General features: G+C 44.1%; 1 protein-coding gene across 1 annotated transcript in view; it reads right to left on the bottom strand.

Moving 5' to 3' along the window:
• Positions 1–205: 205 nt before the first annotated feature.
• The window catches only part of LOC129818121 (5'-AMP-activated protein kinase catalytic subunit alpha-1-like), a 25,811-nt gene continuing 4,296 nt past the window's right edge, over positions 206–21,720 (bottom strand). Inside the window, exons 2-9 of the mRNA XM_055873720.1 lie at positions 18,681–18,822; positions 7,856–7,949; positions 7,211–7,355; positions 6,894–6,981; positions 6,206–6,430; positions 5,310–5,829; positions 2,965–3,091; positions 206–2,687 (exon numbers count right to left, since the gene is read on the bottom strand). Of these exons, the coding sequence (XP_055729695.1) occupies positions 2,359–2,687; positions 2,965–3,091; positions 5,310–5,829; positions 6,206–6,430; positions 6,894–6,981; positions 7,211–7,355; positions 7,856–7,949; positions 18,681–18,822 (1,670 nt within the window). The 3' untranslated portion in view covers positions 206–2,358. The remainder of the gene's footprint in view (positions 2,688–2,964; positions 3,092–5,309; positions 5,830–6,205; positions 6,431–6,893; positions 6,982–7,210; positions 7,356–7,855; positions 7,950–18,680; positions 18,823–21,720) is intronic.

The following is a 21,720-nucleotide window of genomic DNA, read 5'->3' as shown; positions in this document are numbered from 1 at the left end:
ATTTTGCTACACCCGCAATAACATCAGCTAAATGTGTATGTGACCAATAAATTATATATATTTTTTGTTACATAGCTACATGCTTTCAGGTCTTTTGCTACTCTTTAAAACTGGGACAGTTTTATATTTGCAGCCATGCATCATAGTATTAACTTTTTATTTTACATATTTTCCAATGCCAACAGAAACAAGGGTAGACATGAAAACCTGTGCAATTTTGCTGTTTATTAGGCAGTTGTGTGTACAAATGATTTAAACACACTGTCCATTGATACATGGTCATTATAGTAGTAGGGTCCCTTTACACACCAAATAAAATTAAAACAAAATTTCTTAACTAAAGCAGTTAATACAAGTACAATGAAAGATATTTCTACTGCAAATAGTCAGCTCTTAACACTCCCACTCAAAAGGAGAAAAACTACTTACCAAATGTGCAACTTACATCATAAGCCGTTAGAACATGGTTGAGAAAGAAAGACACAGGGTCATTGCACTTCCTCAGTAAGCCGTTCGGAGAACATGGTCTCACACTAACTTATTTCCAACAACCCCACAATTCACCTCATGCACTATTTGGAATAGAACTTGCAACTGTCCTTGAAAACTAAAAAAAGGTTTGTTTTTAGTCCTACAAATGTTTTAATGATAATTTGGTCTACAAATTAGACCCTGCAGTCACAATCCATTCGCGTCATTTATTCAGACCAAAACCAGCCCCACATAAGAGGATAGAAGTAGATAGATGTTTTTATATTCACTGATATAAAACTGATCAACAGTACTGATAATGATAAGGCAGCCAACACAATGATGCAATCGAAGTGACATTAACTCTCATTCAATCTCAGTCTTGACACTCAAGATAAACATTTAAAAAAACACTTTCTCCAGGAGCACATTAAATAAATGTAAGGTTTGGGCAAATATGTAAACTTACATCCAGAGTTACCTATTGTGGGGAATGTGGGCCAAGAAAAGTGAAATGATTGTTGTTCTGATTGTTTCCTTTATCAATTTACATTGTCCATGCACATGTACTTGCTGCAAATCCCCACTCAAATGGTCCCAATTTCTCAATGTGTAACTTAATGAATAGGAATGTGTACAAACTGAATGTTGGTCAAATCCTGCTAAAAGGCATGTCACTCAGTCAAGAGACATTCAGATGTATGAATGTATATAGCCCTCAACCTCAAAGATAAATTGGTAAAATAATAAAAGTACTTTGAATTAAGTATAGGATAGTGTACGTCTCATTTTGACTAACAGCTAAGAACTCTTGGAGATAGTGAGGAAAAACTGTTTATAGAATAAATGATTCAAAACTGTGAAATTGATTTTAAGAAAGCAGTAAAAGGAATAAAATGTCATCCAGCAATAGTCGTAATGCAAAAATTCAAGAAATATTTCACTCCATAATCATTTCTCAATGTAATCTACAATTCCCACTTAAAGCACTGATAAATATCTCCAAATGCATTTTTTTTATTTATATATAAAATGTAGAGGACAAACAAATCCAAACATTTATTCTTTTACAATAATGCGAAAAAACATGGACGTCTTAATTCAATTAACAAAAAACATCTAAACAAAAATTTGGATTAAGTGCTAACTCCTTTCTTCCACCTGACGCGATCGAATAAGAAATATACAGGGTCATTGCACTTCCTCAGTGAGTCAACGGGCATCGTTGGCATGACAACCCTTGTTATGGTCAGTGCAGCTAACCCTGAAAGGCCTGCAGTTCAGCTTCCTATCTTTCTGCACAGGTTCTCAGACATCTACTGTAGAGAAAGACAGAGCAGGAGAGAAATAAGAAAACTACTTAGCAAAAGAGCCTCCTGCATCCTTCCCCTCAGCCACCCTACCCCCCCTATAGCTCTCCTTTTTGCACACAAAAACTTGGGGGGTTGTTTTCTCTACTGAAAAAGGACAGCAAAGCCCACTGAGTACAGTAAAGCAAATTCAGTGTATCACTCAGAATTAGCCTATATATGTAAGGGTGGAATGTGATCTAAAAGGAGGAAGAAATCATCGTCTGCCAACTATAATGATCGTGAAAATGTAAAACCATCTCTAAAATAGTTCTGTCATCATGAATATAATAAAGTGGCTTGGTCATTGTTATTCAACGTTCTCTAAACCACGCCCGCACCTCTGCTCTGACAAATCCCCCCCCCTGTGAGTCAGGGTAGGAAAAAACCAAACCTGCATCATCAGTGCCATGGAACAACCCTAGCCAGCTCAAACGCCCGAGGTGGGGATGAATTGAGCCATGAATCGGTTGTATGCTTATTGCTTATAAGGACACTCGGAGAGAAAAAAAGGCTAATGTTTTGACTTGATTGTGAGCTATCGTGCAAGTAGCTTGATGAGATTGGCGCACATCTCAAAAAACTCAATGGTGTGGCTGCCGGGCCGCGGGTAGACTGTCGTCGGAGCGAGGTCGCCTCCTGTTGAGTCAACAGAGGAGGTGAGCGAGGAGGCCAGGGAGCTCTCCGAGGCCTTGGTGGGGGTGGGAGGGATGGAGGTGGCAGGGGTCAGGGTAGCGTCCTCCTTAGCCCCCTCGGTTTGGGACCCCCCCTCTTCAGCAGTGTCGTTCTTAAGGGCCGTGCGGTAGTTTCCCACTGACCCAGACCGGTGAGGAGTGGCAGTCCCAGATTTAGCCTCCAACATGTCATCTACAGACAGAGAGAAAGAAAGAGGGAAAAGAGAAGAGAATGTTAAAACACACAGGTGGTTACAACCAAACACCCAAAAGCCACTAGACAGACCTGTAACATGTCTAAGGTGATCAAAAAAATATGAACGATTTTGAAGTCTGACGAGTCAATTTGCATTCCACTCAGCATGAAAAAGCATCATATTTTATAGCCAATTTTCTGTGATGGCAGTCAGCAGTGTAAAAAAACACTTCCAAGTTCTAGACATGTTCTCATTAAGTCCAGATTGACGTACTGTCTATGCTACGGAAGTCCAGGAGGTAGGTCCTGCTGTCCACCTGGTAGAGCTGAAGGCTCATCTTGGTCTGCATGCCCGTTACTGGGTTCTTCCTCTTTACACGCAGGTAGTACGGATTCACCACCTGGGGAAGAGGATATGGAGATTAGTGATGCATTCAACTGGATGTCAGAAGCTGGGTATAATATGTCATAGATATAACATACAGCAATAGAACATTACATTATTAAATATGTCTCCTGTAGCTGCTTCAGTGGTGATCTGTGGTGATTTAGAGTCTAGACAGAACAGTGGTTAACTGTGGGACTGTATATGAAGCTCAGTATGTTTTATTACTGTGTACCCAAACACACAAAACCATAAATAGCTGCTTTCTATCTATCATGGCAAGACAAGGATAAACAGGAAACCGAGAATTTCCTTCATAAATAGCTCTCATTTTTCCTCAAGATACATTTTTAAGTTGAGTCAGTCAGCTGATATAGTCTAAAAGTTGTGCCATACTAAAATAGAAGCCAAGGAGGAAATAGCCGCATTCCATTCCAGGTCAGGTAGAACTAAACCTGACAAAGCCAGTAATGCACACCAAGCAGAAAAATACTAATAAACGGCAAGTACTTTAACAAAAAAAACATAAAAGTCAATTGAAATCACTTCATTAGGTCCCAATCTATGATTTCACATGACTGGGAATACAGATATGCATCTGTTGGTCACGGATACCATTACAAAAAAGGTAGGGGTGTGGATCAGAAAACCAGTCAGTCAGTATCAAATCAAATGTATTTATATAGCCCTTCGTACATCAGCTGATATCTCAAAGTGCTGTACAGAAACCCAGCCTAAAACCCCAAACAATGCAGGTGTAGAAGCACGGTGGCTAGGAAAAACTGGTATCTGGTGTGACCCCCATTTGCCTCAAGCAGCGCAACATCTCCTTCGCATACAGTTGATCAGGCTATTGACTGTGGCCTATGGAATGCTGTCCCATTCCTCTTCAATGGCTGTTTGGAAGTTGCTGGATAATGGCGGGAACTGGAACGCGCCATTGTACACGAACGGAGCATCCCAATGCTCAATGGGTGACATGTCTGGTGAGTATGCAGGCCATGGAAGAACTGGGACATTTTCAGCTTCTAGGAATTGTTTACAGCTCCTTGTGACATGGGTTCTTGCATTATCATGCTGAAACATGAGGTGATAAATGCGGTGGATAAATGACATAACAATGGGCTCAGGATCTCGTCACGGTAGTGCTGGGCATTAAAATTGCCATTGACGAAATGCAATTTTGTTCGTCTGTAGCTTATGCCTGCCCAAACCATGACCCCCAACGCCACCATGGGGCACCCTGTTCACAACATTGACATCAGTAAACCGCTCTCCCACACGACTCCATAAACGCTATCTGCCTGGTACAGCTAAAACCGGGATTGGCACACTTGTCCAGCGTGCCAGTGGCCATCAAAAGGTGAGCATTTGCCCACTGAAGTCAGTTACGATGTCGAACTGCAGTCAGGTGAAGACCCTGGTGAGGACGAATGCACGCAGATGAGCTTCCCTGAAACAGTTTCTGACTGTTTGTGCAGAAATTCTTCAGTTGTGCAAACCCACAGTTTCATCAGCTGTCCGGGTGGCTGGTCTCAGACGATCCTGCAGGTGAAGAAGCCAGATGTGGAGGTCCTGGGCTGTGGAGGTCCTGGTGTGGTTACATGTTGTCTACGGTTGGGAGGCCAGTTGGACGTACTGCCAAATTCTCTAAAACAATGTTGGATGCAGCTTACGGTAGAGAAATGAACATTAAATTATCTTGTAACAGCTTTGGAGGACATTCCTGCAGTCAGCATGCCATTGCACGCTCCCTCAAAACTTGAGACATCTGTTGCATTGTGTTGTGTGACAAATCTGCACATTTTAGAGTGGCCTTTTATTGTACCCAGCACAAGGTGCACCCGTTTAATGATAATGTTGTTTAATCAGCTTCTTGATATGCCACACCTGTCAGCTGGATGGATTATGTTGGAAAAGGAGAAATGCTTACTAACAGGGATGTAAACAAATTTGTGCACATAATTACAGAAATACTTTTTTTGTGCGTATGGACCATTTCTGTGATCTTTTATTTCAGCTCATGAAACCAACATAACAGATTTCGTAAATTTTTGTTCAATATACTTTATTTCCCCACTACCCCTTGATAAGGGGAACCCTTGATGGTTTTCTGTGTATTTCTACCTGACATCTTTACCCACTCCTTCACTCTCCCTTCCCTCCCCTTTCTACTCTTCCTTCCCACAATCCTCATCCCCACTCTCTATGATTCTCCCGCCCCTTCCACTCACCTTCCACTCATAGTCCAGTTGCTTCATGGCCCGGCACACCTCAGACATAATATCATTTGGCCTGCTCTGGCTCCTGATCCCCAGGTGCCACTTAGCCCGCCTCACCCCCTGGTGCTTCGATTTCTGTGGGTTCAGCTCATCCAGCGTGTGCCTCGGCCTGGGAGAGGTCTCCATTGCCAGGAATGGCTGCATGCGCTCGGGGTGGGGCTTAAGGGATGCGGCAGCCGTGGCAGAGGCGGTCAGGTGCTGATCGTCCAAGAAGGAGTCTGGGGGACTGGAGGCCAGATAGAAGTCTTTGGCCTCGGACATGATGCGGCGGTTGTCAATGATGAGGTGGTAGGCCACAGCCAGGGGGTCATGGTGGTTGCGGCTGTACAAGCAAGTCAGGATTTCTTCCTCAGTGCACTCAAACTTCTCACACACCTCTTTCAGGGCCTCGTCATCAATCATGTTGTTGCTGTAGGACGGGTCCTCTGGGAACAAGTACTTTGGGAGCTCCTCTTTGAACCATTCATCCTCTCTGTGGTGAGGGGAGGGAAGACAGAGCATGGTTAAAGTCAGGGTCAAGCTAGTCTTTTATCCCATAGGATTTTTTTCTTCTTCTTAACAGGGCAGCTAGATAATGTGTTGACCAGGAGGGGTGGGTTCACTTTGTTAGTGCTGGAACTAAAGCCTGCACAGAGAAGGCAGGAGCTTCCCCAGGACAGGAGTTTTCCACCCATGATAGGTAGTACAGCATGAAACCTCAGTTACAGTTTAATGTGGAGCAAGTTTAATTTTTGTTTTTAATGTATTTTATCTTCCATTATTCTACTGCAGTGTATTCAGGTGTTTAAATACACTTTGTATTTGAATGGAATGCATTTAGGCGAAGTTGATCACTTGCCCCTTCTTACCGGATTTCTTTGATGGTGGCTCTCTTCATGGGATCCACCTGCAGCATGTGTTTGAGCAGGGCGGCGACAGAGGGGTTCAGGTACTGAGGCGTGAAGAAGATCCCGTCACAGATCTTCTTGAAGAGCGTTGGCACATGGTCGTCATCGAAGGGCAGCGTCCCACACAGCAGGGCATACAGGATCACCCCACTGCTCCAGATGTCCACCTCAGGACCTGCATATAACCTGGGAGGAAACAGGTCAAACATTGATGAATCGTTTTAGATCAGGTACGGGCAACTTTGATGTGGGTGGGGGGCCACAAAAAAACTGAACTCATGAGGTGCCGCAGTGGATCTATGTACCAACACCCCCCAGCAAACTCGGGAGAGGTGAAGGTCGAGAGCCACGCGTCCTCTGAAACACGACCCTGCCAAGCCGCACTGCTTCTTGACACACTGCTCGCGTAACCTGGAAGCCAGCCGCACCAATGTTTTGGAGGAAACACTGTCCAGCTGGCGACTGAAGTCAGCTTGAGACTTATCAAGAACGGGAGGGTCTTTCACCAAAGCAAAACCGTGAAATTGATCAGTCCTTTTAACATGAACAGTGTTACTTATTGAAATGTAACAGCGGCTTTTGTATACATTAGCACATTCCCCATCACGTCTGCCATAGTTTTAGTGTGAAAAGGAGAGGACAAGACTACCTTCCAGAGATGACTTCAGGGGCAGCGTAGTTCGGAGAACCGCAACTTGTCCTCAGAAACTCTCCATCCGACATCATGTTTGACAAACCTACAGAAAACACCAGACAACATCACATAATTATGTGTTTGTGTCCAAAGGTAGAGCACTGTATAGAAAATGGGGTGTCATTTCCGACCCTTTCCAGTAACTATGGCGGATGTGTAACCAAGTCAACCCAGTTAGATGTGGCTCAATTTGGAAGTGTAAATCAGGTATAGGTGTAGAAAGTTGCTGCTGAGTTCGTGTGGGGTTAGGGTTAAGGGTGACAGTGACTTACCAAAGTCAGCGATCTTGGCGTTCATCTGTGCGTCCAGCAGGACGTTCTCAGGCTTCAGGTCTCTGTGCACCACCATGTGTCTGTGGCAGTAGTCTACTGCGGAGATGATCTGCTGGAACAGACGACGGCTCTCCTTCTCATCCAACTGGAGACACACACGAAACGCAGACACAGAAAAACACACAAGAGGTGAGATATGTCCATTCAGTGTCTATTTCAGTATAGTAAGTAACCACTCTGGAGATTTGGTCAGTGACTTTGCTTGAATAACTTAGTAGTCCTCAAAAAACGCTTAGAAAGAATGCAGTGTAGAGATAGAGTTTTGTGATATATGTTTGTGTACAGAAGGAGGAGGTAGTCCATACAAGAAGCAGGTTATAACATGACTATTGACACAACCATTATACTAGCCTGACAATAGATAGCTAATTACCTAAGCCATTAAGATTCTGGTGAGCAAAAGACTACCCACAATCCAAAACAACAATACAAAACAACAGAGTTAATTGTAACAGATCAGCTTAATGAGGCTTAATGTAGAATAACGCCTAATGTCTGTTTTGTTGTTGAACTAAAAACAGGTCCATAATTGTCACAAAGCCTGCAAACAGAGTGTGTTATCCTTGGGGGGGGGGGGGGTCTTACCTTTCCATTTTTGCAGATGTAGTCAAAGAGCTCTCCTCCGGACACATACTCCATCACCATGAAGATGTCTGTTGGGGTGCTGATCACCTGGTACCTACAGCCCCACAGGAAAAACAGAGTCACACACACAAAATAGGCTAGTCATGATTGGACCAAGAGATTTCCCTGACCATGCGGCCCATCTGATCAGAAAAATAAAAAAAAGAGAAAAAAAATGACTCTGGGCCCTACTCAAACACCAGACAAAAACAATTAAGGATCGCCTAACTGACAAACTTTTTTTTTTTTTAACACCGCTATATTTCAGATTTACCACAGCAATAAAATGGAATAAAATTGCAATATAACATCTGAGAATAAGAGGTAGGTGTTTAAGGAAAGATTAATCCTCTCAAAAGCCATGAATTGATTCTTAACCTAGAGCTCTTAGAACTCTTTTGTGGGCCATTGGGTTCAATGACTGGACGGTGTGAGGAAGACTGGCCACAGAACACTTCAACATGCTAAACATAGACCTACTTCACTAGAGCAAACCTCCTTGTGCAAACCGCTACATTTCTTCATTCATGTGCCACATATTGGTAACAAGGTTATCAACACAAGTGTTGTATAAAACTTGACTCCAGGGGGTGACCTTTCTTTTAAAGTGGAAAAATTATGGTCTAGTCACAAGGGAGCAGGCCCCCAGAAATGCCCCAACTAGGCCTACACAATGAGCTCACTGCCAGGTCATGAAGACTACTCAGGTAAGGGGATTTTTCATTTAGTGAATATTAATAGGATTAGTTATAAAAAATTTAATAAAAACAGCCAGAAACATAGGGGAAAGCTGACCATTCATAACCAATGAGATAAATCATGGAAACACTGCATTTAATCAAGATCCTTTTTGAAGAGGTAGGGAGAGTAGCATAGATGCAGAGATAAAGAGAAAGTGTGACTTACTCTATAAAACTACTTAAGTCACACTACTTAAGTCACAATGCCACATGTCTCAAGTTGAAGGAACGTGCAATTGGCATGCTGACTGCAGGAATTCCACCAGAGCCGTTGCCAGAGAATGTAATGTTCAGGGATGCAAACTGGTGAGGGCCCATTGAAACATGCAAAAAATCCCTGCTAGAGGGAAATGCAGGTTAACTAATTAAACAAAGAATATGATCTATATGAATCAGTCTCTGTGTGTAAAATAAGTGGTTAATCTGAACCTAAATCACAGCAAAAAATGTAAAGAAAGCAATCCAATGTTATTTGTTGCCTAGACTTTACTGCAAATGACACTCAAGTCTTGAGAAACAAAATACACTAATATTGCAGTTAGACATGACAGCCTTTATAATAGAATGCTTGTGACCACACACATCTAAATATTGCACTTGGGGAAAAAACATCTTAAAGTAGAAATAGAATGAAACAAACAGGCATTCCATTGTTGCTCTATTATAGTGGCTACTATAGCAGACATTGATCAAGAGCACAAGGCTAGATGTGTGCAAAAATAATGATCATCAAGTAAAAAATTATATAATCCCCCTCACACGTGTTACTGTCAAGTTCAACACAACAAAAGTAATATCTTTGGGCTACACTGCACATTATTACATTGTAGAACAGCTGTCCACAGGCAGAAAGTGTACAATGTGCCAACAAAAGTGAGAGAGAGGGAAAGTGTGTGGCCAATTTCAAGTTTTCATAACAATCGGTAATCGGCCTTTTTGGACGATTACATTGCAATCCATGAGTAAAATGCGTGGCAGGCTGACCACCTATTACGCGAGTCCAGTGTCAAAAGGACCTTGTGGCTGCAAGGAGCCAAGGTAAGTTGCTAGCTAGCATTAACTCATCTTATAAAAGTCTTCATAATCGCTAGTTAACTACACATGGTTGATGCTATTACTAGGTTAACTAGCTTGTCCTGCGATGCATATAATCAATGTGGTGCCTGTTAATTTATCATCGAATCACAGCCTACTTCAACTTTGCCAAACGGGTGATGATTTAGCAAAACCGCATTCGCAAAAAAAGCACATTCGTTGCACAAATGTACCTAACCATAAACATCAAATGCCTTTCTTAAAATCGATACACAGAAGTATATATTTTTTTATACGTGCATATTTAGTTAAAATAAATGCATGTTAGCAGGCAATATTAACAAGGGAAATTGTGTAAGCAGAGTCAGGGTATATACAACAGTTTGGGCCGCCTGGTTCGTTGCGAACTGTGTATTTCACTGACAGAATAAACGTTTTGTTTTCAAAATTATAGTTTCAGGATTTGACCATATTAATGACCAAAGGCTCGTATTTCTGTGTGTTTATTATATTTAAGTCTATGGTTTGATAGAGCAGTCTGACTGAGTGGTGGTAGGCAGCAGCAGGCTCGTAAGCATTAATTCAAACAGCACTTTACTGTGTTTGCGAGTAGCTCTTAGCAATGCTTGAACCACAGCACTGTTTATGACTTCAAGCCTATCAACTTCTGAGATTAGGCTGGCAATACTAAATACTGAAATACAAATGGTATTGTGAGAAATAGTCGACGCTTCATAATTCCTATAATAACTACAACCTAAAACTTCTTAACTGGGAATATTGAACCACCAGCTTTCATATGTTCTCATGTTCTAAGCAAGGAACTTAAACGTTAGCTTTTTTTACATTGCACTTGTACTTTCTTCTCCAACACCGTTTTTGCAATATTTAAACCAAATTGAACATGTTTCATTATTTGAGACTAAATAGATTTTATGTATTATATTAAGTTAAAATAAAAGGGTTCATTGTTCATTCAGTATTGTCTGAATTGTCATTATTACAAATATTTAAAAAAATATATTTTATTTTATTTAGGCTGATTAATTGGTGTCAGCTTTTTTTTAAGTCCACCAATAATTGGTATTGGCGTTGAAAAATCATAAATCGTTCGCTCTCTACCTGGAATGCATTTCAATTAACAGGTGTGCCTTGTTTAAAGGAATTTGTGGCATTTCTTTCCTTCTTAAAACCTCTTTGGGCTAGGGGGTAGTATTTTGACGTCCGGATGAAAAGCGTGCCCAAAGTAAACTGCCTGTTACTCAGGCCCAGAAGCTAGGATATGCATGGTAGATTTGGATAGAAAACACTCTAAAGTTTCTAAAACTGTTAAAATAATGTCTGTGAGTAACAGAACTGATATGGCAAACCATCAAAAAAATATATAATTTCAGCATATCACTGTTTCTAATGGCTGTCATGTTAATTATGAGGCAAAATCCTCCCAGATTGCAGTTCCTAGGGCTTCCACTAGATGTCAGTCTTTAGAAAAGGTTTCAGGCATGTTTTTGGAAAAATTAGCTAGAATTTGTAGTTTTTCTAAGTGGCTCCCATTTTGGCTGTAGTGTTTTCATGCGCGTGGATGAGAGCGAGTTCTTTTCTGTTTATCTCCGGTAAAGACAATAACGATTCTCCGCCTTAAATTGTATAATTTATTTACGTATTAGGGTACCTGAGGTTTGATTATAAACGTTGTTTGACTTGTTTGGAGAAGTTTATTGGTAACGTTTGGGATTCATTTTGTATGCATTTTGAAGGAAGGAAACCGGTGGATTATTGAATGACGCACGCCAGCTAAACTGAGTTACGGATATAAAAAGGACATTATCGAACAAAAGGACCATTTGTGATGTAACTGGGACCTTTTGGAGTGACAACAGAAGAAGATCTTCAAAGGTAAGTCATTTATTATATTGCTATTTCTGACTTTCGTGGCGCACCTGCCTGGTTGAAAAAAGTTTTTAATGCTTTTATATGCGGGGGTGCTGTCCTCAGATTATCGCATGGTGTGCTTTCGCCGTAAAGCCTTTTTCAAATCTGACACAGCGGCTGGATTAACCTGTTTGGGCTAGGGGGCAGCATTTTCACGTTTGGATGAAAAGCGTGCCCAGAGTAAACTGCCTGCTACTCAGTCCCAGTTGCTAATATATGCATATCATTAGTAGATTTGGATAGAAAACACTCTGAAGTTTCTAAAACTGTTTGAATGATGTCTGTGAGTATAACATAACTCATATGGCAGGCGAAAACCTGAGAAAAATCCAACCAGGAAGTGGGAAATTTGAGGTTTGTAGTTTTTCAACTCTTGGTCTATCGAATACACAGTGTCTATGGGGTCATTTTGCACTTCCTACGGCTTCCACTACATGTCAGTCTTTAGAACCTTGTTTGATGCTTCTACTGTGAAGTGGGGGCGAATGAGAGGGGATTGAGTAAGGTCTCTCCCAGAGGGCCAGGAGCTGACCATGCGCGTTCACGTGAGTTCCATTGCATTTCTGAAGACAAAGGAATTCTCCGGTTGGAACATTATTGAAGATGTCTGTTAAAAACATCCTAAAGATTGATTCTATACTTCGTTTGACATGTTTCTACAGACTGTAACGGAACTTTTGGACTTTGTCTGCTCCTAGTGATCGCGCGTCATGAATTTGGAATACTGGTTTAAACGCGCTAACAAAAAGGAGATGTTCGATAAAGTTCATCTATGTCCGAATAAATCAAACATTTATTGTGGAACTGGGATTCCTGGGAGTGCATTCTGATGAAGATCAAAGGTAAGTGAATATTTATAATGCTATTTCTGACTTCTGTTGACTCCAACATTGCGGATATCTTTTTGGGTTGTGTTGGTCTTGGAGCGCCGTACTCAGATTATTGCATGGTTTGCTTTTTCCGTAAACTTTTTTTGAAATCTGACACAGCGGTTGCATTAAGGAGAAGTATATCTTTAATTCTGTGAATAACACTTGTATCTTTTATCAATGTTTATTATGAGTATTTCTGTAAATTGATGTGGCTCTGTGCAAATTCACAGGATGTTTTGGAGGCAAAGCCAAATGTAAACTGAGGTTTTTGGATATAAATATGAACTTGATCGAACAAAACATACATGTATTGTGTAACATGTTGTCCCGGGAGTGTCATCTGATGAAGAATATCAAAGGTTAGTGATTAATTTTATCTCTATTTCTGCTTTTTGTGACTCTTTGGTTGGAAAAATCCCTGTATCCTTTCTGTGACTAGTTGCTGACCTAACATAATGATTTGTCCTGCTTTCTCCGAAAAGCCTTTTTGAAATCGGACACTGTGGTTGGATTAACGAGAATTTTATCTTTAAAATGGTGTCTAACACTTGTATGTCTGAGAAATTTGAATGATGAGATTTCTGTTGATTGAATTTGGCACCCTGCAATTTCATTGGCTGTTGGCGAGGGGTTCTGCTAGCGGAACCTCGTTCCTAGACAGGTTAACAAGAAGTTAAATTCACTAGGGTAGGGAGTACTATTTTCACCTCCGGATGAAAAGCGTGCCCAAAGTAAACTGCCTGCTACTCAGGCCCAGAAGCTAGGATATGCATATAATAGTAATAGATTGTAGATTTGGATAGAAAACACTAAAGTTTCCAAAACTGTTAAAATAATGTCTGAGTATAACAGAACTGATTTGGCAGGCGAAAACCTGAGAAAAATCCATCCAGGAAGTGGGATTTTTTTTATGTTTGTAGTTTTCTATTGAATGCCATTACAGTATCCATTGACTTAGGAATCAAATTGCACTTCCTATGGCTTCCACTAGATGTCAACAGTCTTTAGAAATTGTTTCAGGCTTGTATTCTGAAAAATTAGAGAGTAAGAATGAGTGGACCCTACAGTGTCCCAGAGGTTTTTCATGCGCACAACCGAGAGTGCGCCTTTCTTGTTTACCTTTTATATTGACAACGTTATTGTCCAGTTGAAATATTATCGATTATTTAGGCTAAAAACAACATGAGGATTGATTATAAACATAATTTGACATGTTTCTACGAACTTTACGGATACTATTTGGATTTTTTGTCTGCCTGTTGTGACTGGGTTTGAGCCTGTGGATTACTGAACAAAACTGAGGTTTTTGGATATAAAGAGGGACTTTATCGAACAAAAATAACATTTATTGAGTAAATGGGAGTCTTGTGAGTGATGATCTTCATATGGTTGCAAAGGTAAGTGATTCATTTTAAATCGCTATTTCTGACCTGTGCAACTCCTCTACTTGGCTGGTAACTGTTTGTAATGATTTGTCTGCTGGGCGCTGTTCTCAGATAATCGCATGGTATGCTTTTTCCGTAAAGCCTTTTTGAAATCTGACACTGTGGTTGGATTAACAAGAAGTTAATCTTTAAACCAATGTATAACACTTGTATGTTTTATTAATCTTTATATTGAGTATCTGTTTTTGAATTTCACGCTCTGCAATTTCACCGGATGTTGTCGAGGTGGGTCGCTAGTGGAACGCATGCGCCAGAAAGGTTAATGCGTTTGAGCCAATCAGTTATGAAAAGGTAGGGTTGGTATACACAAGATAGCCCTATTGGTAAAAGACCAAGTTCATATTATGGCTGAAATAAGCAAATAGAAACAACAGTCCATGATTGCTTTATACCTTCCATAATATTTCCCTTAATGTTATTTTCCTACCTACCGCTCTACTGTTGCTTCATTACTTCCTCGCTTTCAACAGTTAAATAAGTTTAGTTGTCCTCATCATTCTAATGACATCCTTGAATATTATAGGACTAGAATTAGATGCAGAAGGCTTTCACTTCTCTTCAAAACATTGAATGGTTATTGGTCTGAATAAATAACTGCTATAGCCTTCTGCCATCATGCGTTCACTCTTCTTTCAAAACTACCCATGAGTTCTATTGGCTGCTGGATTTAACATTAATCAAGAAAGACTATTCGAATTGGGACGCAAGCTTTATAGGTATAACAAATTCAAAAAAAAAAAAAATGTCCAGCAAGCTATTCAAGTCTATCTTTTCCTGCAGGGCCCTCCAAGAGCTAGAGACCGGCTACAAGTTAGAAGCGTATTATGCATAACCCATCATTATTAGCTAATTATAAGGATAATGCTGCATTGAATTTATGACCTGAAAGAGGTAGGCTAGGACATCTATATAATCAATCTAGAAAAGGATTATCTATTTTGTATGCAATTTGAATGGAGTTAATGGAGAAAGCGAGCTCACGCAATAAAATACAAAATTAAAATGGTGACCCTGAAAGATATAGATGGGTAAATTAGATGCACATTGTCTTTATATTACTTTATTATAGGATGTTGGAGTAAATGTTGGCCTACCTGTCACAAGAAAAAAAACACACTGCTCAAAAAAATAAAGGGAACACTTAACTTCTTGCGAATATAGGGGGTGCTGTTTCGACTTAGCATAAATTGGTCTCCAGATTAAACTGCCTAGGACTCAATTCTTGCTCGTACAATATGCATATTATTGTTATTATTGGATAGAAAACACTCTCTAGTTTCTATAGCCGTTGGAATTATGTCTCTGAGTGAAACAGAACTCATTCTACAGCACTTTTCATGACAGGGAGTGAGATTTCAGAAATCTTGGCCCCTGTTCCCAGGTCAGTTGTAATGTCCCTGTGAATGCTAAGGGGATACAAACACTGCCTACGCCTTCCTCTAGATGTCAGTAAGTGGTGACAATTTGAATGGAGTCGATTGCGCAATCAGGGCCTGTATAAAAGACCAAAGAGCGGAAGTACATTTCTTTTCCTCCCTGCGCCTGACGCACGATGGACGTCGGACTGGCCTCCTTCCAAGCTGTTGTTTAGCCAGTAATATATCTCCGGTCATGTTTTTACTCGTTATAGGTGTTAAAAACATCATAAGGTAGTTAATTTAAACCGTTTTATAGCAATTTATATCCGTTTAGTGCGATTCTGGCATTTCTGTGTGACGCACTTCCAAGAGCTGGGCACTTTTCTAGTACATGCTGAACGTTAGTGGCCATTTCGACGGGACAAGAGGACATCTTTCGACCAAAAGACGATTAGACCGGAGAAAGGATTCCCCAAGATTCTGATGGCAGTTCAGCTAATAGTAAGAACTATTTATGATGATAAATCCTTGTTCTGTCGAAAAACGTTAAACGCATATTCTGCCATTTTCTTTGGGGTAGCTTTGCTTTGGCGCACCCTGTATTGCACAGTAAGGATAATTTAAAAAATATAATTCAGCGATTGCATTAAGAACTAATTTGTCTTTCAATCGCTGTTCACCCTGTAGTTTTTAGTCAAGTTTGAGTATTTACTCATTAGACTAGATCACTGTCCAATATGGCGCCCGACATTTTCTGACCAGCTTGGTTACTTTTCTCATTGTATAACCACGATTTTGGTGGCTAAATATGCACATTTTCGAACAAACTCTATATGTATGTTGTAATATGATGTTACAGGAGTGTCATCTGAAGAATTCCGAGAAGGTTAGTGAAAAAATTTATACATTTTGGTGGTGATAATGCTATCGCTCTTTTTGCCGTGAATCAATGCTGGGGTAATGTTTGCACATGTGGTATGCTAATATAACGATTTATTGTGTTTTCGCTGTAAGACACTTAAAAAATCTGAAATATTGTCTCGATTCACAGGATCTGTGTCTTTCAATTACTGTACGCTGTGTATTTTTAAGAAATGTTTTATGATTAGTAATTAGGTAATACACGTTGCTCTCTGTATTTATTCTAGTCGAGTTGTGATGGTGGGTGCAATTGTAAACTATGATTTCTACCTGAAATATGCACATTTTTCTAACAAAACCTATCCTATACAATAAATATGTTATCAGACTGTCATCTGATGAGGTTTTTTCTTGGTTAGTGGCTATCAATATCTTAGTTTAGCCAAATTGGTGATAGCTACTGGTGGAGAGAAAAAATGGTGGACAAAGAAAAATGGTGTCTTTTAGCTAATAGATTTACATATTGTGTCTTCCCTGTAAAACATTTTACAAATCAGAAATGATTGCTGGATTCACAAGAAGTGGATCTTTCATCTGGTATCTTGGACTTGTGATTGAATGATATTTAGATGCTAATATTTACCTATGACGCTATGCTACCTATGCTATTCAGCTTTTATACTGGTGGGGGAGGTGGGGGTGCTCCCGGATCCGGGTTTCTGAGTCGGTAGAAGTTAAACAACACAATGTAACTCCAAGTCAATCACACTTCTGTGAAATCAAACTGTCCACTTAGGAAGCAACACTGATTGACCATACATGTCACATGCTGTTGTGCAAATGGAATAGACAAAAGGTGGAAATTATAGGCAATTAGCAAGACACCCCCAATAAAGGAGTGATTCTGCAGGTGGTGACCACAGACCACTTCTCAGTTCCTATGCTTCCTGGCTGATGTTTTGGTCTCTTTTGAATGCTGGCGGTGCTCTCACTCTAGTGGTAGCATGAGACAGAGTCTACAACCCACACAAGTGGCTCCGGTAGTGCAGCTCATCCAGGATGGCACATCAATGCGAGCTGTGGCAAAAAGGTTTGCTGTGTCTGTCAGCGTAGTGTCCAGAGCATGGAGGCGCTACCAGGAGACAGGTCAGTACATCAGGAGACGTGGAGGAGGCCGTAGGAGGGCAACAACCCAGCAGCAAGACCGCTACCTCCGCCTTTGTGCAATGAGGAGCACTGCCAAAGCCTTGCAAAATGACCTCCAGCAGGCCACAAAAGTGCATGTGTCAGCATATGGTCTCACAAGGGGTCTGAGGATCTCATCTCGGTACCTAATGGCAGTCAGGCTACCTCTGGCGAGCACATGGAGGGCTGTGCGGCCCCACAAAGAAATGCCACCCCACACCATGACTGACCCACCGCCAAACCGGTCATGCTGGAGGATGTTGCAGGCAGCAGAACGTTCTCCACGGCGTCTCCAGACTCTGTCACATGTGCTCAGTGTGAACCTGCTTTCATCTGTGAAGAGCACAGGGCGCCAGTGGTGAATTTGCCAATCTTGGTGTTCTCTGGCAAATGCCAAACGTCCTGCACGGTGTTGGGCTGTAAGCACAACCCTCACCTGTGGACGTCGGGCCCTCATACCACCCTCATGGAGTCTGTTTCTGACCGTTTGAGCAGACACATGCACATTTGTGGCCTGCTGGAGGTCATTTTGCAGGGCTATGGCAGTGCTCCTCCTTGCATAAAGGCAGAGGTAGCGGTCCTGCTGCTGGGTTGTTGCCCTCCTACGGCCTCCTCCACGTCTCCTGATGTACTGACCTCTCTCCTGGTAGCGCCTCCATGCTCTGGACACTACGCTGACAGACACAGCAAACCTTCTTGCCACAGCTCGCATTGATGTGCCATCCTGGATGAGCTGCACTACCTGAGCCACTTGTGTGGGTTGTAAACTCCGTCTTATGCTACCACTAGTGAGAGCACCGCCAGCATTCAAAAGAGACCAAAACATCAGCCAGGAAGCATAGGAACTGAGAAGTGGTCTGTGGTCACCACCTGCAGAATCACTCCTTTATTGGGGGTGTCTTGCTAATCGCCTATAATTTCCACCTTTTGTCTATTCCATTTGCACAACAGCATGTGAAATTTATTGTCAATCAGAGTTGCGTCCTAAGGGGACAGTTTGATTTCACAGAAGTGTGATTGACTTGGAGTTACATTGTGTTGTTTAAGTGTTCCCTTTATTTTTTTGAGCAGTGTATAACAAAAAAGTTGCCACCCTGAGCGTTGATTCATCATGCAGAGGCCAAAGAGAAGCATATAACTTTAAACAGTTCCATTTCACAAATATAATTTAATATAGTTCCATTTCACAAATATAATGTAATATAGTTCCATTTCACAAATATAATTTAATATAGTTCCATTACACGCCATGCTGTTAATATAAATAATTTATTATAATTTACCGGTTTTGCACAGTTAGTTATCCAGGGAAAAGGGAGTGGTTTTGGGCCTTTCAACCCTATGCATTCTAGACTTACAGCTTAATGATGTGTGGATGCCTGAAGAGCTTGAGGTTCTGGATCTCTCTACGGATCTTCCCCACCACATCCAGACTGCGGATCTTCTGTCTGTTCAGGATCTTCACAGCCACCTGGTGTTTGGTCAGCTCGTGCTGCCCCACTAGAGAGAGCGAGGGGGCATGGGAGAGAGAGAGAGAGAGAGAGCATGGGAGAGAGAGAGAGAGAGAGCATGGGAGAGAGAGAGAGAGAGAGCATGGGAGAGAGAGAGAGAGAGAGCATGGGAGAGAGAGAGAGAGAGAGCATGGGAGAGAGAGAGAGAGAGAGCATGGGAGAGAGAGAGAGCGAGGGGGCATGGGAGAGAGAGAGAGCGAGGGCATGGGAGAGAGAGAGAGAGCATGGGAGAGAGAGAGAGAGCATGGGAGAGAGAGAGAGAGCATGGGAGAGAGAGAGAGAGCATGGGAGAGAGAGAGAGAGAGAGCGAGGGGGCATGGGAGAGAGAGCGAGCATGGGAGAGAGAGAGAGAGCGAGGGGGCATGGAAGAGAGAGCGCGAGGGGGCATGGGAGAGAGAGAGAGCATGGGAGAGAGAGAGAGCGCGAGGGGGCATGGGAGAGAGAGAGAGCATGGGAGAGAGAGCGCGAAGGGGCATGGGAGAGAGAGAGGGCATGGGAGAGAGAGAGAGAGCGAGGGGGCATGGGAGAGAGAGAGGGCATGGGAGAGAGAGAGCGAGGGGGCATGGGAGAGAGAGAGGGCATGGGAGAGAGAGAGAGAGCGAGGGGGCATGGGAGAGAGAGCGAGGGGGCATGGGAGAGAGAGAGGGCATGGGAGAGAGAGAGAGAGCGAGGGGGCATGGGAGAGAGAGCGAGGGGGCATGGGAGAGAGAGAGCATGGAGAGCGAGGGGCATGGGAGAGAGAGAGCGAGGGGGCATGGGAGAGAGAGAGAGAGAGAGCGAGGGGGCATGGGAGAGAGAGAGAGAGCGAGCGAGGGGGCATGGGAGAGAGAGAGAGAGCGAGCGAGGGGGCATGGGAGAGAGAGAGAGAGCGAGCGAGGGGGCATGGGAGAGAGAGAGAGAGCGAGCGAGGGGGCATGGGAGAGAGAGAGAGCGAGCGAGGGGGCATGGGAGAGAGAGAGAGCGAGCGAGGGGGCATGGGAGAGAGAGAGAGCGAGCGAGGGGGCATGGGAGAGAGAGAGAGCGAGCGAGGGGGCATGGGAGAGAGAGAGAGCGAGCGAGGGGGCATGGGAGAGAGAGAGAGCGAGCGAGGGGGCATGGGAAGGAGAGAGAGAGAGCGAGCGAGGGGGCATGGGAGAGAGAGAGAGCGAGCGAGGGGGCATGGGAGAGAGAGAGAGCGAGAGGGCATGGGAGAGAGAGAGCGAGAGCGAGGGAGAGCGAGGGAGAGCGAGAGCGAGGGAGAGCGAGAGCGAGGGAGAGAGAGAGAGAGAGAGGCGAGGGAGAGAGAGAGAGAGAGAGAGAGAGAGCGAGAGCGAGGAGAGAGAGAGAGAGAGAGAGCGAGGGAGAGAGAGAGAGAGAGAGAGAGAGAGCGAGGGAGAGAGAGAGAGAGAGCGAGGGAGAGAGAGAGCGAGGGAGGGAGAGAGAGAGAGAGAGAGAGAGGAGCGAGGGAGAGAGAGAGAGAGAGAGCGAGAGAGAGAGAGAGAGAGAGAGAGAGAGAGAGCGAGAGGGCATGGGAGAGAGAGAGAGCGAGAGGGCATGGGAGAGAGAGAGCGAGGGAGAGAGAGAGAGAGAGCGCGGGAGAGAGAGAGAGAGAGAGCGGGGAGAGAGAGAGAGAGAGAGAGCGAGGGAGAGAGAGAGAGAGAGAGCGAGGGAGAGCGAGCGCGAGAGAGAGAGAGAGAGCGAGCGCGGGAGAGAGAGAGAGCGAGCGCGGGAGAGAGAGAGAGAGAGCGCGGGAGAGAGAGAGAGAGAGCGCGGGAGAGAGAGAGAGAGAGCGCGGGAGAGAGAGAGAGAGAGCGCGGGAGAGAGAGAGAGAGAGCGCGGGAGAGAGAGAGAGAGAGCGCGGGAGAGAGAGAGAGAGAGCGCGGAGAGAGAGAGAGAGAGCGCGGGAGAGAGAGAGAGAGAGAGCGCGGGAGAGAGAGAGAGAGCGAGGGGGCATGGGAGAGAGAGCGAGGGGGCATGGGAGAGAGAGAGGGCATGGGAGAGAGAGAGGGCATGGGAGAGAGAGAGAGAGCGAGGGGGCATGGGAGAGAGAGCGAGGGGGCATGGGAGAGAGGAGAGCATGGGAGAGCGAGGGGGGCATGGGAGAGAGAGAGAGAGAGAGCGAGGGGGGCATGGGAGAGAGAGAGAGAGAGAGCGAGGGGGCATGGGAGAGAGAGAGAGCGAGCGAGGGGGCATGGGAGAGAGGAGAGAGAGCGAGCGAGGGGGCATGGGAGAGAGAGAGAGAGCGATGCGAGGGGGCATGGGAGAGAGAGAGAGAGCGAGCGAGGGGGCATGGGAGAGAGGAGAGCGAGCGAGCGTGGGGGCATGGGAGAGAGAGGAGCGAGCGAGGGGGCATGGGAGAGAGAGAGCGAGCGAGGGTGGGCATGGGAGAGGAGAGAGGAGCGACGAGGGGCATGGGGAGAGAGAGAGAGCGAGCGAAGGGGGGCATGGGAGAGAGAGAGAGCGAGCGAGGGGGCATGGGAGAGAGAGAGAGCGAGCGAGGGGGCATGGGAGGAGAGAGAGAGCGAGCGAGGGGGCATGGGGAGAGAGAGAGAGCGAGAGGGCATGGGAGAGAGAGAGAGCGAGAGCGAGGGAGAGCGAGGGAGAGCGAGAGCGAGGGAGAGCGAGAGCGAGGGAGAGCGAGAGCGAGGAGAGAGAGAGAGAGAGCGAGGGGAGAGAGAGAGAGAGAGCGGAGAGGGAGAGAGAGAGAGAGAGCGAGGGAGAGAGAGAGAGAGAGCGAGGGAGAGAGAGAGAGAGGAGAGAGAGAGAGAGAGAGAGAGAGAGAGGAGAGAGAGAGAGGGGAGGAGAGAGAGAGAGCGAGAGGGAGAGAGAGAGAGAGAGAGAGCGAGGAGAGAGAGAGAGAGGAGAGAGAGAGAGAGAGAGAGAGAGAGAGAGAGAGAGAGAGCCCTCG

The sequence above is a fragment of the Salvelinus fontinalis genome, chromosome 21, assembly GCF_029448725.1.
Source record: "Salvelinus fontinalis isolate EN_2023a chromosome 21, ASM2944872v1, whole genome shotgun sequence".
NCBI lineage: Eukaryota > Metazoa > Chordata > Actinopteri > Salmoniformes > Salmonidae > Salvelinus > Salvelinus fontinalis.
This window is presented reverse-complemented; position numbering and strand designations above follow the sequence as displayed.